The sequence below is a fragment of the Pantherophis guttatus genome, chromosome 2 (assembly GCF_059756535.1).
Source record: "Pantherophis guttatus breed Tessera chromosome 2, ASM5975653v1, whole genome shotgun sequence".
NCBI classification, from domain to species: Eukaryota; Metazoa; Chordata; class Lepidosauria; order Squamata; family Colubridae; genus Pantherophis; species Pantherophis guttatus.
In genome coordinates, this window is record NC_142064.1 from 66,889,545 (window position 1) to 66,905,448 (window position 15,904).

General features: G+C 31.9%; 1 protein-coding gene across 3 annotated transcripts in view; it reads right to left on the reverse strand.

Moving 5' to 3' along the window:
• VPS13A (vacuolar protein sorting 13 homolog A) overlaps nucleotides 1-15,904 on the reverse strand; it is a 116,863-nt gene that overhangs the window by 31,870 nt on the left and 69,089 nt on the right. For all 3 annotated transcript variants that reach the window (XM_034410198.3, XM_034410200.3, XM_034410199.3), the window contains exons 42-53: nucleotides 15,296-15,397; nucleotides 12,979-13,137; nucleotides 12,617-12,878; nucleotides 11,623-11,783; nucleotides 11,218-11,321; nucleotides 8,634-8,931; nucleotides 6,944-7,339; nucleotides 5,748-5,852; nucleotides 4,327-4,473; nucleotides 3,165-3,293; nucleotides 1,924-2,057; nucleotides 1,030-1,159 (exon numbers count right to left, since the gene is read on the reverse strand). In XM_034410198.3, coding sequence (XP_034266089.1) covers nucleotides 1,030-1,159; nucleotides 1,924-2,057; nucleotides 3,165-3,293; nucleotides 4,327-4,473; nucleotides 5,748-5,852; nucleotides 6,944-7,339; nucleotides 8,634-8,931; nucleotides 11,218-11,321; nucleotides 11,623-11,783; nucleotides 12,617-12,878; nucleotides 12,979-13,137; nucleotides 15,296-15,397 — 2,127 coding nt within the window. The remainder of the gene's footprint in view (nucleotides 1-1,029; nucleotides 1,160-1,923; nucleotides 2,058-3,164; nucleotides 3,294-4,326; nucleotides 4,474-5,747; nucleotides 5,853-6,943; nucleotides 7,340-8,633; nucleotides 8,932-11,217; nucleotides 11,322-11,622; nucleotides 11,784-12,616; nucleotides 12,879-12,978; nucleotides 13,138-15,295; nucleotides 15,398-15,904) is intronic.

Here is a 15,904-nt window from a genome sequence, read left to right on the forward strand (position 1 = left end):
GATGGGCGGGGCTACATTCGGTGTATAAGACACACCTAAATTTTCACCTCCTTTTAGGGGGGAAAAAGGTGCGTCTTATACTCCGAAAAATACGGTATCTTTATCAGTGAACTGAAAAAGTTACAGTATCGAAACAAATAATATTCGTAAGAATATTCTGCTTTAAACAGAGTGGGTTTTGAAATACTGTACATATAAGGATATAAATGTCAGAATAAACTAACATGGTTTAATCATTAAATTATTAGTATAATCTGATATATCATAAAATGTATACTGCATGTATATTAGATTTTACAGCAATTTTTATAATTTATTTCATGAAGATGTTTGGAGGCAAATAATATAATCTCTCTATAATTTATACATAATCACCTAAAGATAGGTCCTATGTTTGTTGTTTTCAGAATCAACTCCAATGCTTTCCACAATCTTAATATATATACCAAAGTTTGATCTCTCACAGCATGCTATGCTATGCTATGCTATGCTATGCTATGCTATGCTATGCTATGCTATGCGTATTTGATTACAAAGCTTTTCCAACATAACCAAATGCAGTCTATATTCAGTGGAGTTATTTTAAGTATATATTCTCAAAGTAAGATTTAAATTTTGCTAATTAGAAAAGCCTTCATTCTGAATGTTCTGGAGACATTACATAATTACAGATGATTTAATCAACTAAAGAAAAACAATATATCTGATACCAGCTATTAACTAGTGTCTGTGTTGTCCAAAACAAGTGTGGACAATGTCACAAATTATAGATACTCTTATCCAGATAAAACCATAAAAAATCAGATAGGGCACATCTATTAGCTGAAGACTTGTGTAAACTTATTGAGATAGCTTAATTCTACTTTATTTTAGGATCACAGCACGTTGCTCAATTTATTCAATCCTAGATTTCCATTATCCCTCTCTTCCCCATTTCCTGCATGTTTGCTGTGTTTTAAACATTATCCCTTCTAAAAACTAAATTATTTGATCGCTAAGTATTAAACTGATTTGAAACATTATACATACATCTTTCTGAGTTATTTCTTCACTGTTCTTTCCACATTTCCATTTCAGTTTTCTAGAACCTACAGGATCTGCCCATGTGTACAGTACTGCTTTATTTGGTTCTAATGTTTCTTCCATTGAAGTGAGAGAACTGCAAACAAAAATAGGAAAATCTAGATTTCAATGCAAAATATATCCTCACCAAATTTTTTATCTTCCTTCCAAAGCAATTATTTTTCAGTGTTATTAAATTTCTGTCAATTAATTCTGACAATTCGATTTAAACATTCTCATGTTACAATGTTCAATTTGAGTTTTTAAAATTTAAATGATAAAAGCTTATTAATATATATGTACTCTGTTTCCCCGAAAATAAGACATCCCCTAATAATAAGCCCAATCGGGCTTTTGAGCACATACGCTAAAATAAGCCTCTCTCCGAAAATAAGCCCTCTCCAAAAATATTTAAATGCAGAGCTGGAAATCGGGTAAGATGGCAAGAGGAACCCCATCTTGCTCCAGATGTCCCAAAATAATAAGACCTCCCCGAAAATAAGGCCAAGTGCTTATTTTGGGGTTCAAAAAAATATAAGACAGGGTCTTATTTTCAGGAAAACACGGTAGACTTAACAGATTCATTTCTCAGACATTTATATTTCATTGTAACACTGCTGCTTCATATTCTATGTGACAGGATTATGATAGATTGAAAAGTTTGTTTTATTTGAAAAACTTTTCTTTCACTTTTGTTCAGACAACAATAACCAGTAAACTGGATAGACTAATTTATCAGTTGTGTTAGATACACTATTAACAAGGATATGCTTATAGAACATGATCATTATTTATTCATACAGCACTAAATTTTATCCTGTTTATCTTTAACAGTATACAAATAAATCATTGCATACATACCTTTGTCCATATTCGATTACTTCTTCTTTGGTATGATTAATTATCAGAAATGGGGCTGCACCATCATGGTAATTAGAGAACGTAATTGTTGTTGAATGTTCAGCTAGAGTAATATCCACAGTAATGCCACCAAGCTAGCAGATATGTAAAGATGAAATGATATATAATATGCATATTACATCGAGGATTCATTCATATAATTCAAGAATCTTAATGTTTCTGATTCAAAATTAATAGCAAAATAGTAGATTACTACTATTATTTTAAAACATGGAAAGGGGTTCATGTTCCCAAACCCTTACAAAATGCCAAAACCTGACAGCACATTTTAGTCCTATTCACTGTGTCCTATTCATTATTATCATAAAAATAATTGTATTAATTGCGGACATTAAAGTGATGATGGTAGGTTTTAAAAGTTTAAAGATAGTTATACACTTTAACATGGTTTCAAATTAAACAAATGTATTTATTTTACGTTAAGCTTATGAGATCATATTTTTTATTTATTTATTTATTTATTAAATTTTTATACCGCCCCCTCTCCCGAAGGACTCAGGGCAGTGAACAGCCAGAATTAAAAACACACAATACAAATATTAAAATACATTAAAACGAAATTAAATTGTCTTTGGCTTCTCCAATTTAAAACCCCTTACCCATAAAATTCCCCAATTAAAAAATTGTTAACCCAGCCCGGCTTGCTGAAATAAAAAAGTCTTCAGGGCCCGGCGGAAGGTCCGGAGGTCCGGGATTAGTTGTATATTAAATAAGAACATAAGTATATTTGAAAAATAGTGCATCTCCATAAAATTTTGATATTACTTTACTTCATTGCAAATACACCAGATTATCTTTAAAGTCTTAAAAAAGTAAGGGAAAAGGAATTCATTGAGTTAGCTTGGAACTTTTTATGGCGCAGTTGGGCAGCCAAAGGACATATATTGCCTTCAGCATCCTAGACTACACATCAATTGACATCAATTATCAAATTTTAGCCATAGAAATTTAGCCAGATGGTATGGATAAGCATAGGAAGAGGGAGCAGTTTGAGTCCTTTGACATTCCAACTTAAAATACTCCTCAGAAACTTTCAAAAAGCAGAAAACTCTCAGCTTTACCTATTACATTAAAATTGTGGCATCACCAGCCTACTATTTATCTGTTTAAAAGGTTGGGAGGCAAAACTGTAGGCAATCTATCATCCTTTTCTCATTTAAAATTTATCTCTATATACTCACCTTCTTATCTAAGTGAAGTAGTAAGCAATTTTCTTGTTTATCAAATCGTATAACATTGGGTGGAATGTAAGAATCTTTTACTCTAACCTGTAACTTGCTGTCATTATTTTCAGGCCAAAATGGAATACACTGGAATAAGAATGAAATGCATTTATAAAGAAAACATAGAACATAGGAACTATAGCTATCAAAAACAGTATTTCTTCTTTCCTTGAATACAGTTATATAGTATACAAAATCCTGAAAGCCAATGGCTAAATATCACTGAATAGTAGAATACAGCAAAATAAAAATGTTAGTAATTTTTTTAAAATCACTTTTAGAAATTTGTATGTCTTTAGAAAAAAATACAATTAGTAAAAATATAAAAAAAACCTTGTGAAAATATAATTCACATGCTTCAATTTATAAAAATAAAGAGAATTCTAACTGCAGTTTTTAGTAATTGGTAGCATAAAACTAGAATATAACTAAAATAATAATAGTACTGCCTTGTTGGATAAAGGGGTATGCTAATTGGGAAAGTTCAAGTTATATGCAAAATTTCACTGCTTGAACTTAAATTGGTGGAATTAACTTTGGGCAATTTGTATTGTTTTAGTTATTATAAGAATAGTTGGTTAATAGTTATTGCCAATTTTCATGCCTTTAAATTTTTTTTATCATATGTGGCTGAGATTTTGAGGCAACAGTCAATCAGATATTACACAATTTTTAAAGTATAGGAAAAATACATATATGGTGTTGTAGCCATTTTGTTTCAAATCAGCACTTTAAAAATAATAGGATATTGTTGAATATTGCATATTTTTTTTTATTTTTTTTTTATGCTTTTGAGTTATTGTTGAGTCTTGGCAACTGCCTGGACTAATTGCTGCAGTCTTCTTGGCAATATTTTTGCCATTGCATTCTTTCCAGGGCTGAAAGAGAATGGCTGGCCCAAGGTTACCCAGCTGGCTTCCTCGTTTCTGGTCTGGTCCCTTAACTACAATACAAAACAGGCTTCCCATATTGTGTATAAGTCTTTTGTATTGTAATATACAATAAGGTAAATAATTATTAACATAAAAGCTAACAGATGCAAACAAACAATTCATACATGAATTGTGAAGTTAAATTTTTTACAATGGATATAAAAACTTAAAAGTCTTAAAAAACTTACCTGTTGGAAAAGTATTGGTATCCAATTTTCATTGCCTTCTTCAGCTACTTCTAAAATGTATGTACTTCTATTTGTGACCATTAAAAAAGGTGTGAAAGTCACTATTCTAGTGATATTAAAGCTGCTATTATGTATAGTGACACCAACCTGGAAAATATAAAATTCTTTAATATAAATCAGTCTCATTATTGTTAATAATGTCCTTATTTTTTTCCTAAATGTTAATATTTCTGCAAGAAAAGATACAATTCACTCTGCAGTGAGTGAATGAGAATGAAATAAATTCTGCGAAAAATGCACAATGAATTATTTTGCTTCCGAAGACATATTACATCTATACTATATATCAGTTAACACATTTAGCATTATCTACCGTGTTTGTCCAAAAAGAAGGCCGGGTCTTATTTTCTTTTGAACCCCGAAAAAAACGGCTAGGCCTTCTTTTTGAAGGGTTCTCATTATTGACTAACCTCATGGCGGTGGCACCGATAGCCCCGTCCAGCAGGAGCCCGTGGCTGGTCCACCTCTTCTGTGGCCAGTGGCCACAGAAGAGGTGGACACTTGCCGCCACTCGCACGCATCACCTGGCCTCTGTTTCGCCTTCAGATGCCTTCCAGAAAGCCAGAAGGTGGAGCTTAATTTTGTAGGTGGGGCTTAATTTATGTGGTCAAAAACAGGATAGGGCTTCTTTTCAAGGTGAGTCATCTTTTTGGAGAAACACGGTAGTGTACTAACTAAAAGCTACTAACAATAGCTTTTTCAAAATTCAGCCACATTTTGTTCAAGTTCCACCCCTATTTGTAGATTGTACCTAAAATTGTATCTTCAGCATCAATAATAAGTAAAATACTAAGCATATAAAACAGGGATGTCAAACTGGTGGCCTGCGGGCCGGATGAATCACATACAGGCCATGCCCACCACAGCTTCGTGATTGGGGAAAATGTTGCAAAACATCACGTGACTGCAACATGATGCCAGGAGTTTGACACTCATGATATAAAATATTAAACTGTGATGCTTACCATTAGGATTCAGGTTGATTTAAATTCCCCCCCCTCCCCACAGGAGCTGGATAGATATCTGCAATACATTTTCTGCTAACATATCTAAAAGCTATTGCTTATGGGATTAAAATTTGTGACCAGATTTAGTCTAAGAGGTAAGTGAATTGTGCACTTGTCCTAGGCAATGAAATGAAGCAAATACTAAGTCTATCCAGTAATTGTGAAGCTGCTTGTTCAAGATTTTGAAATATTGAAGAAAACTGAAATGAAATGTAGGGGATGGACTGGCTTGAATATGGTTAAAAATGGAATGCTTTGGAAACTTATTTGGAAGTCAAACTTGTTAAATGAAATAGAATTTAACTTTAAAATACAAAAATATGGCTGCAAGAAAAATACAATAAAACAACTTACCTGGTATTCCTTTTTGTGGCTCTTACATTTTACAAAGCCATGACTCCCAACTGTATCCAGGGAAAAATGATCAGAAAGTTCACTGTCTGTCACCATGAGCTGAACCTGTAAGGAGGAAACCTGTTATTCAACCTTTATCATGAAAAGAATTAAAGAAAAGAAAAATAGAAAATTGTGAATATTCTTAGTTAAATGAAACCTGTAAAATACTGTACTTTGAAGTGCTTCATTTTCTCATTTTAGTTAACCAACCATGCATTCTTTGAGCATACTCCAGTTCATTTACTAGCTATAACAACACTCAAAACCTTTTGGGGTGCTAGACACCCTCAAATCTTCATTTCAAGCGGGGGGATTGTTCTGTCTTCTTTTTTTTATACTTCAGCAAGTATACCAGCCCACTTGCACCAGCAGAGGAGGCATGTTGTGGGACCTGTCAGTCAAGGAACTTTGGCTGGGGGGTGCAGGAGAAGGGCCTTCTCTGCTATGGCTCCTAACCTTTGAAATATCTTACCCACTGAGGAAAGATCAGCTCCCACCCTTCTGATCTTCCATAAGGGTCTAAAGACCTGGTTCTACCAGATGGCTTGGGACCCTGATGACCAAGCATCACACTTGAGGAAGCTGATACGTTAAGAGGCAATCCCATGTCTTTCCTGAGCATCCTGCTCCCTTCCTCATCTTTTAACTATAATTTTTTCTTTGATTACAACTCAATTTTTATTGTTTTAGAAATATTTATCTTAATAAATATTTTAATTTTAATGCTGTAACCCACCCAGAGTCATTTTGAAATGAGATGGATGACAAATAAATTTGATAAATAAATTTTAGATTCCCTGAAGACTTCCTCTTTTGGCTGTTAAAAAAAAGTAATAATGTATATGATAACTATCATATAGAATATGAGTTCAAGGAACGTTTCAAAGTTACAAAACATATAATGCAGAATTAACTGTTATTTTTTCTTAAAGTATTATAGAATAGGGATTACTTATTGATACTCTTAAAAACCATATTTTTTCAGTGCCGTGTTAAAAACAAAACACCTCTTCCTGTGTCTTAAATATAACAATTTATTAAAATACAATTATCATTAATAATGGCTTGTAGCATTTTTTGTAGTAATAAGATTCAAAGTACTGGAAAACTAAATATGATAAGATAAAGTTGATTTATGAGACTAAAATCAATACCTTGTTATCATGATAAAAGTGTTTAGGCTGGAAAGAAAAGAGAAGTGGCAACTTGTAGTCAGGTGGATGTTTGCGGTGAATACCATCGGCTTTATACTGTAACATTCGACCCGTCTTGTTGACCATCCAATAGGGACTGTGAATTGCTATAATCACTTGTCCTGTAGCATATGTCACATGGATAGCTATATCCAAATCTGTCCTATCCAGGTCACTAGCGCATGAAAATGTGATGAAACTAATTTCTTGTTGATTTGACTGGATGCAGTATTCAGTAGTCCAATCTTTATCAAGATAATTAAGTAAATGCAATTCCAGCTTGCTCTGATCCAATAATGCATTATGAATCTGAGCAGAACATCCAGCTTCTAGAGCACTACGTGGGGTACTATATCCCTATGAAAGAAAAGTTTCAATACAGTTATAAAACATATAATCAATACACTGTTTCATTAATTAGTGCAATTGTTCATTAACAATTGCACAGAATGAAATGGAAAGCTGTTTGTATTGAAATATGACATCTGAAGTAATTAACTTTGTGTTATTTTCTTGGGGGAGTCTGGTAATAATTAATAATAAATATAAAATAAAATAGATGGGAAGTTATAAGCAATTCTATTATTGAAAAAACACTTATTTCCCACATATTATATGGGTTTTTTCTTTATACCATGATTCATAACCCTCTTTTTTTTTTTTTTTTTTATTTATATGCCGCCCTTCTCTGGAGACTCAGGGTGGCTTACAATGCGTTAAGCAATCGCCTTTTGTATATTTATACAAAATCAGCTTATTGCCCCCACAAACTGGGTCCTCAATTTACCTACCTTAGAAAGGATGGAAGGCTGAGTCAACCTTGAGCCTGGTGAGATTCGAACTTATAGTAATTGCAGACAGCTGGTGTTAATCACAATGCTATTAGTCTGCTGAGCCACCAGGCCCCCTTCAGCTTGTTCTTATAAAACTTCTGAAATGTTTTGAATTAGAAATGTTTTTATTTCAAAATGCTATTTCAAATTTGAGACAGGCTGCTCTCATCTTATTAGAAAAGTTCTGTTGCTTTCCTTATTTTACCAGGACGATTCCAAAGTGAACTTGTTACCGATAATATCAGAAATGCATAAAGACACTTACAGTGATGTCACTAGCTCTTTTTGGACTCAAAAATAGCTCTTCTAAGGTTAAATGGAAAGCTTTAAGCTGAAAACATTTCAAACTTGAAGTTTGCACACTTTTTCATGTAATGAAAAGAAATTACATCAGAAAGTAACTTTTGAAGGATTTGAAATAAATATTTAATTGGGTAGTATGTAGAATTCTTTAAAATCACATTCTTACTAAGCATTTACCTATTTGCAAATTTATTGTATCAGTGCAAATATATAATTGCAATTAAGAAAGTTACCAAAGATACCAAATATTTATCCTTGTGATCTAAAATAAACGCTCCTCAGATCAAGAAGCAGAACAGCTAATAACTACTTTACTAAGACTAACTGAAAAAAACATTAGAAACTCGAAGAGAATTTTCTTTCATATTTAGTGTGCATATGCAACAGCAACTGAATTCTGGACATGGCCAAGTATATTTTGAGGAATTTAAATGTCATTTATTCAGTGAAACTGAGGGTATATTCTAAATTATAAGATCCAAAGAAAGGGAAAGGGAATTAAAAAAAAACACTACCTCTAAAGAATAGGCAATCTGATATGGAAGTAGATTGCGGAGAATAACAGAAGACCACAAATGAACAACATATGGTAAATCCCACTGATCATCTGTACACGATGAAGTTATCAAAGTATCTTGCATTGGAACAATGTTGATAATAAGTGGATGATTAGGTGATTTTAAAGACCGGCATTTCTTCTGTAGCAATTTGTCAAAATTCTTCACCATTTCATCAAAGCTAACACCTTCACTGGATTCATATTCTCCAGAAGTTTCAGTTTCATCAATTACTGGTCGAAAAAACAGTAATGACCTGTGAATAAACACAATAGTTATTCTTATTTTCCTTTTCTATTAAGAATATTCAATACTTCTATCCAGGTTTAAATAAATGAAACTAGAACACAATATAATTAGAAGCAACACAAATAATATTAAATGAACTGCATTCAAATATATTATAAATGTAACCATTCTGGATTATGGGTCTTTTGTTGCCTTATTAAGTAACATCAGTGCATGGCCTGGTTGACAGGACATCTATTTTTCTATTCTGTCTGCCTTCTGCAAGCTTAGATGATGGTCCTATGGATAGATGTAGTTATCCAAGTCATCAATGCTTTGGGGCAGAATATTTAGTTGTCATAAAATGGAAAGGTGATAAAATGGCACAATGAGAATGTGTTATTATTTTCTTGTACTTGGATATTATTAATTTATAATCTAAGAGAAATCTTTCAACCAGCAGGAAAGAATAAGAACACTCAGTGAGAAACTTTTTTTAAAAAAAAAAATAAGATTAGAAAAAAAATACCATTTGAAATGATTTTGACTTAAAAGCAAAGACTGTGATTAAGAAAGTTTTAAAAAGATAAATGAGACAATAATTTAGAAAGGTTTTTTTTTGTTCTTTAATGAAATTGCCTTTGAAAATAGTAAAATCGACTAGACAAATGACTGAAGTTTCATGGGAATATTGATGGTTTATTGTTAAATAATTAGTTAAATAAGAAAAAAATTGGTGGAAATTAAGAAGAATAATATAAGCCGCCTCCTCTCCACCAATCCATCTTTTTACTGATTATATTGATGTATTTATTCTAGTTGTGTTCCTTTGCGATTGTTTACTTTATTGTTCCATTATTTTGCTTTTGTTCTGTTTACACATTTTATTTTTTGTTCTTTTTATTATTGTAAGCCCCACAGTGAGATAGATGGCAAACAAATTTTACAAACTGTATGACTGTATCTATGGATCAGTGGACATAGAAAAAGCTTAAAAAAATGGAATCAAATATAGACATCGCTACAGAGGATTTTAAATATTAATATTCAATAAAAGCCAGAACCTTTCCTTTTAGAACAGATGGACAATTAGAAAAGAGTCATAGATTATGTCAAAATAACAGATTATATGCACAAATGATGGAAAGATTCAGCACTACGCACCGTAGAGGAATAGTTGGTAAAATTGACAGAACTTGCTGAGAAAGCCAAATTGGCTTCTTTGATTAGAGAAAGGTCATTATAGTATTGACATTCATCAATGACTGAAAACCCCTAATGGACTTTTTGTGTAAAAAAGAAAATGCTTTTGTGACTTATGGTTTTAATGATTAGAAAGAATAGGTTATAGAAGAAGAGAATTATGATGTAATCCTAGAGAAAAAGAGAGAGGTTTGATTAGAAGTGTATGTACTGTATTACACACAGTAACACGAGAGGAAGATTAGAAGCCATTTCTTTATATTAATTTTCATGTTTTCTGTTTTTCTGTTTTCTCTGTGTCTTTTCTCTCTCTTTTCTCTTTTTTCCTATCTTTTCCTTTCTTTCGCAATTACCACAGGTAGCCCTCAATTTACCATTCATTTAGAAACCATTCGAAATTACAATGGCACTCAGAAAAGTTACTTACGACCAATCCTCACATGCAATGATTATAGCAGCATCCCCATGGTCACATGTACAGTATTTACTAAGGTTGCAGTGTCTTGGGGCCATGTAGCTGTCGTTTGCAATCTTTTCAGATGGTTTTTGAGAAGCAAAGTCAATGGAGGAAGCTAGAGTTGCTTAATGACTGCATGAATTACTTAAACACTGCAGTGATTCACTTAACAACCATGGCTATAACGGCTGTAAAATTGGGTGCATCTCACTTAACAACTGTCTTGCTTATTAACAATATAAATTCTGGTCTCAATTGTGATTGTAAATTGAAGACTACCTATATATCTTTTTCTTTGAATGCACTTTTTGTTATATATGTAAATCTTAAATAAAAATTATTCTAATTTTTGTTTGTTTGTTTGTGATAATTTCCAAGGATTAATAAATAACTGGGAAATATTAAATGGCAATGTTAAAAAGGAAATAGTCCTGAAAGTATAAAGCCATTAATAATGATGCAAACAAATCATAAAAGTAGAAGCTAAATATTTAATCCAACTATATTCCTTTACTAAGGAAAAAATACCTAATAGTAATTATTTCTTGATTTATTACATTTAGAAACTAATTTACCAATAGATATTTACAAAATAAATATATGTACAGAATATGTACAAAATAAATAATAATGTACAAAAAAGAAAATAATTACCTATAGGAAGTTAATGGTATGTTAAATTCATTATCTGGTAGTGCTATTCCTAAACATTTTCCATCTTCATAAATACTCAAAGGAATTGAAAAATGATTCTTTATCTATACAGAAAAATAAAAAGTTTGTGTCAATTGACCAAAAATAACTAGGTTACAATTTCATTTTACCTGCTAATTAAATCTCTACTCATCTGAAAAATACAATGAAATTTAACATTTAGAAATTTAGGAAGATGTGATATCCATTTTATAAATACCTTTATAAAATGTTTTATATTTGCTCTGATATGCATAGGAAATAAAACAATCAATTTTCCCAAACTAAGATTTTATAAATAAATAAAAACATTATACTTGGGGGAGATTTCCACTACTCAGTAAACTTTAAAAGAAAATATCTCACCTGAATTGGAGAATGTACAGTTACTATCTTGCTCCCATCAACAGTATCAATTTGACAAACAATAGATCTTACAACACCTGAATCATTATGTCTAACTCTGTACAAGCTCCGACCCACTTTTGTCAATGGGATCTTGTCAGTAGTAGAATGATTCTGAGGAGCTAAAAAAATTAAGACAAAAACCTTATCAAAAATGAAGCCGTATAGATCTCTGTGTGGTTATGAAACAGAGGGAGGGAGAAATAAAAGTACCTAAGTTAATTGCAAATATATAAATAACATTTTAAAAAAAGAATTTAATGTATCAACAAAATGTTTTGTGTGCATTCATTGATTTGAACAAGTGCTATAATAAAAGGAGCTTTAGTTTAACTTGTATTCTTCCTTTCCTAATTTATTAATGCAATTGTTATCCTCTGTCCAATCAATGTTATTTTTCTTTCCCCATAATCCAAATTGAGACATTGGAAGCTAATTTTAGAAAAATATTAGTTACAAGACTCAGTCACAGATATGTGTAATATACAGTTTGATCCTGTTATATAAATGAATGCTAATTTGTTCATTTTCCCCTGAAAAATTAATTAGGTGTCAGAAAAACAGCTGTTAATGTAGTGTATTCATAATATTAATGAATATAAGCCATGAGGCAATAGCAATAGCACTCAGACCTATATATCGCTTCATAGTGCTTTTACAGTCCTCTCTAAGCTGTTTTACAGACTCAGCATATTGCTCCCAACAATCTGGATCCTCATTTTACCGACCTTGGAAGGATGGCAAGCTGAGTCAACCTTGAGCCAGTCAGGATTGAACTCCTGCTGTTGGCAGAGTTAGCCTACTATACTGCACGCTAATCACTGCACCACCAGTTAGAATACATACACTAGATAGTTATTTAAACAGACTTAAGTTGTTTTGAACTTTTCTTAAACACCATGATTGCATCATATACATTTAGATGTTGACTAATAGACATTTCAGGTATACTTACTGAGCCAAATGTAGAATACCTTGCTGCTTAGAGTGGTCATTGCTGTGAACTGGTCTTGCTCACTTTTAGTTCTGATATATTCCATATTTAGACTTTGCCCATCTTCAAGATGAAATGAATTTGCTGTTGGTTCAATATTAAGAACACTGAAGGATTCACTGGGCAAAACAGTGATGGAGACTCCTAGGGAATTTATTAATACAAAAGGGGCCCTATCTTTTTTGAATATTTCTGAAGCCTCGGTAGCTGCTTCTGCAAATGCCTAACAAGAATAATAAATCAACAAAATTTCAAATTAATAACTTTTTCTATAGATGATTTTCTTCACTTAAGGCCCAAATCCAAATTTAAATTTCACTTACCGTGCCTAGATTACTCAACATTAATAGCCCACATTTGGATAAAGTAATGTTCAACTGATTTTGAGAATAAATAGTTATTACTGTTTTATATTCTGGCACTTTATAGTGTTCTTCTTCTGCCACTGATTCAACAAAGGCTTTTTTGTTTTTCTTTTTCATCTTAAAGAGAAAATATTTGGGACATGTAAAATTAGAAACTAGAAGTGAAAGTTATTTAAAGTTTAGAATGCTTTGTAAAGTTAGCCTAATTTATTAAAAGTGTTGTTAAATAATACAAGACGGTGGGAAAAAATATAATAAATATAACTTTTAAAAAATAATCTTTATTAAAAGTTTTTTTAAATAGAAGACAATATAAACTAAACTAAGAAAAGAAAAATATAGAGTTGAGGTACTAAATAAAAAGGGGAAATAGAAAATAAAAGAGAAAATAAATATTTAAAGAAGTGACTTTTGATTTTCATCACAAGTACAAACTTAGTATTTGTTCATCCCCTTATAAGGTTACATATAAGTATCTTCCCGTAACTCATTCCTTATTAATATACAAATCCATAAATTATTAACATTTCAGTTCTAGTGCCAGAAAAAAGGGTACCCAGAATTTTATAGAAACATGTTTCATTTTTAACCTTGGTCAAGCAAACCAAATTGTACTCCTTCCTTTTGCTTCCAGTAATTAATTTATTCAGATGTTGCATGATTTGATCTTTTTTCAGTTTTTCCCTCCATCAAAAAGGCTTGAGGCTTTAGAAAGCTTCTTTGATAAATATAGTAAAGAATCATTATCCAGATCTTTGTGTATCATTTGCATTTCCATTTTAAATGTCATCTCTATCTTATAATGCCCATTTTTTAAAAATTTCCTGCATATAAACAATTTAGTTTCTATTTTTTCTGTATCTGATAAGCTTCATTTCGGCTGTTTATCTTGTAAATGCTTGGTATTCTTTTTCACATCTGTACTTTCTTCTTTAACATCTTTTGGATATATTAGAAACAGACATCAGTGCTGACATGGCAACTCCTAGTTTCTGTTCCTAGTCTTCAAATATCTCCTGCAATATTTCAAATGTCATAACATTTTCTGTCATTTTGTCCCAAAGCTGACCAAAGACTAAAGGTAAACCTTTCTCTCCTTTTTACTTTCTTTTTCCTTTTGTGCCTGGAATAAAGTCCCTTCTAATGTCCAATTTCTCAAAGTCTCAAATTTCTGTTAGAATTTAAATAAACTAAATAATTTAGTTTGAAAGCATTATTTATTTATATAATTATTTCTAACGTTTTATAGCAAAAGTCCTAGTATTCCAAACCTGTCTGGTCTTTTAATCATGTATAACTTTCTTGAATTAAGGTCTTATTTAGTTTTATACCATTTATTTCAAATTCTTTAAGTTCCTATAGTTAATTTTTCTTTTATTCTAGAGTGAAGGGAATCTCACAAACAAAGATTTTAATATCCTGAAGACAGTTAAATAGGTAATTTCCAAAGCTGATTAGAAAGTGAGTTTACCAAACGCAGTGATCTTAAAAAGACTCTGCCAGGGTTAAGAGTATGGTTTCCTTTTTTACCCAGAGATCTTCTTATCTGGAGAAGACCAGACTACTTGCCGGTGCTTTGATAATGGCCACAACATTGCCTTTGCTTGTCTTTGCTAACTCATCATTTCTCATAAGAAAATATCAGGAGGAAGGATAATAAATATTTCAAGAATATATAACTTGTTTGGGAATTTTTGTTTCAACTAACATATTGATTACAAAAATGCCAACATTATAATAGTTGTGGTGTCTTTTGAACAGAAAGCTGAAATACAGTGAAACATTTTAATAGATACATTCAACACAATAAAACACAATCTTTGTAAACTATCAAAGATTAGAATAAAAGGAGGTTTTGGATAGACATGTAACATTTGTTAGTATGTAACATAATGTATTCAGTTACTGGAGGGAGATAAACCTGTGTGCAACAAAAATAAATACATTCCTATTTCACAATCATATTCTTCCAAAGTGGAGAATAGAGTTTCAAACTGTACTATTTTCAGTCCAGAACACAAATTACTATGGAGAGACTAAACAGTCAGTGGACTTTAATACACCTTTACATCTGCTTTGGAGTTAGGAATACACTGAATTATGTTCTAAAACAAGGAAACTTTTCTATTCAAAAGTAACAAGCAAGAAATAATTCTTCTCAAATAAATTTAACAAGATCATATATTTAACATTTTTATTACAATGACAGATCATTTACTATATTTGTTAACATATCTGTCCTATACTCAAGTGAAATTATAATTCTAAACCATACCTTTAATTCTAGAACCCATGGTCTGAATTCATCACTGTTTTCTACTTCTAGTGGCTCAAGTAATGGTTCCCAAACACCAAACATTTCATTGAAATAGTGTACCTGAAAATTAAATGAAGTATGAAAATTAGATTATATCAACTTGAATGAATTGAAAGTGAAGAGCAATAAAAAAGAAGATAAAGTTCATCCCTTACTATATAAAATATAAGGAAGAGGAGGAAACTGGAGGAAGAATGCCTCTACACCAGGGATGGGTTCTACTTACCTTTACTACCGGTTCACAACGCAGCTGTGCACGTTCAAAATAGCATTTTGATGACATCGGGGTCAGTGGGCAGAGCCTCCCGACGGTTTTATTACTGGTTCTATAGAACCGGGGCGAACCGGGGGCAACCCACCGCTGCTCTACATCCTCTTTTCTGGCTTGTCATCACAGTGAAGTCTCAATTTTGGATGTTTGTATAGGTAGTACTTGACAAAGTTGTAAAAATGTTAAATGGGTCATCATGTTACTGACCCAATCTTTCAACTATTTGTGTGGTTGTTAAGCAAGCCTATTATTCACTATGGGATGTTTGCCAAAAACTGGAAGTAAATGCTGGGTTT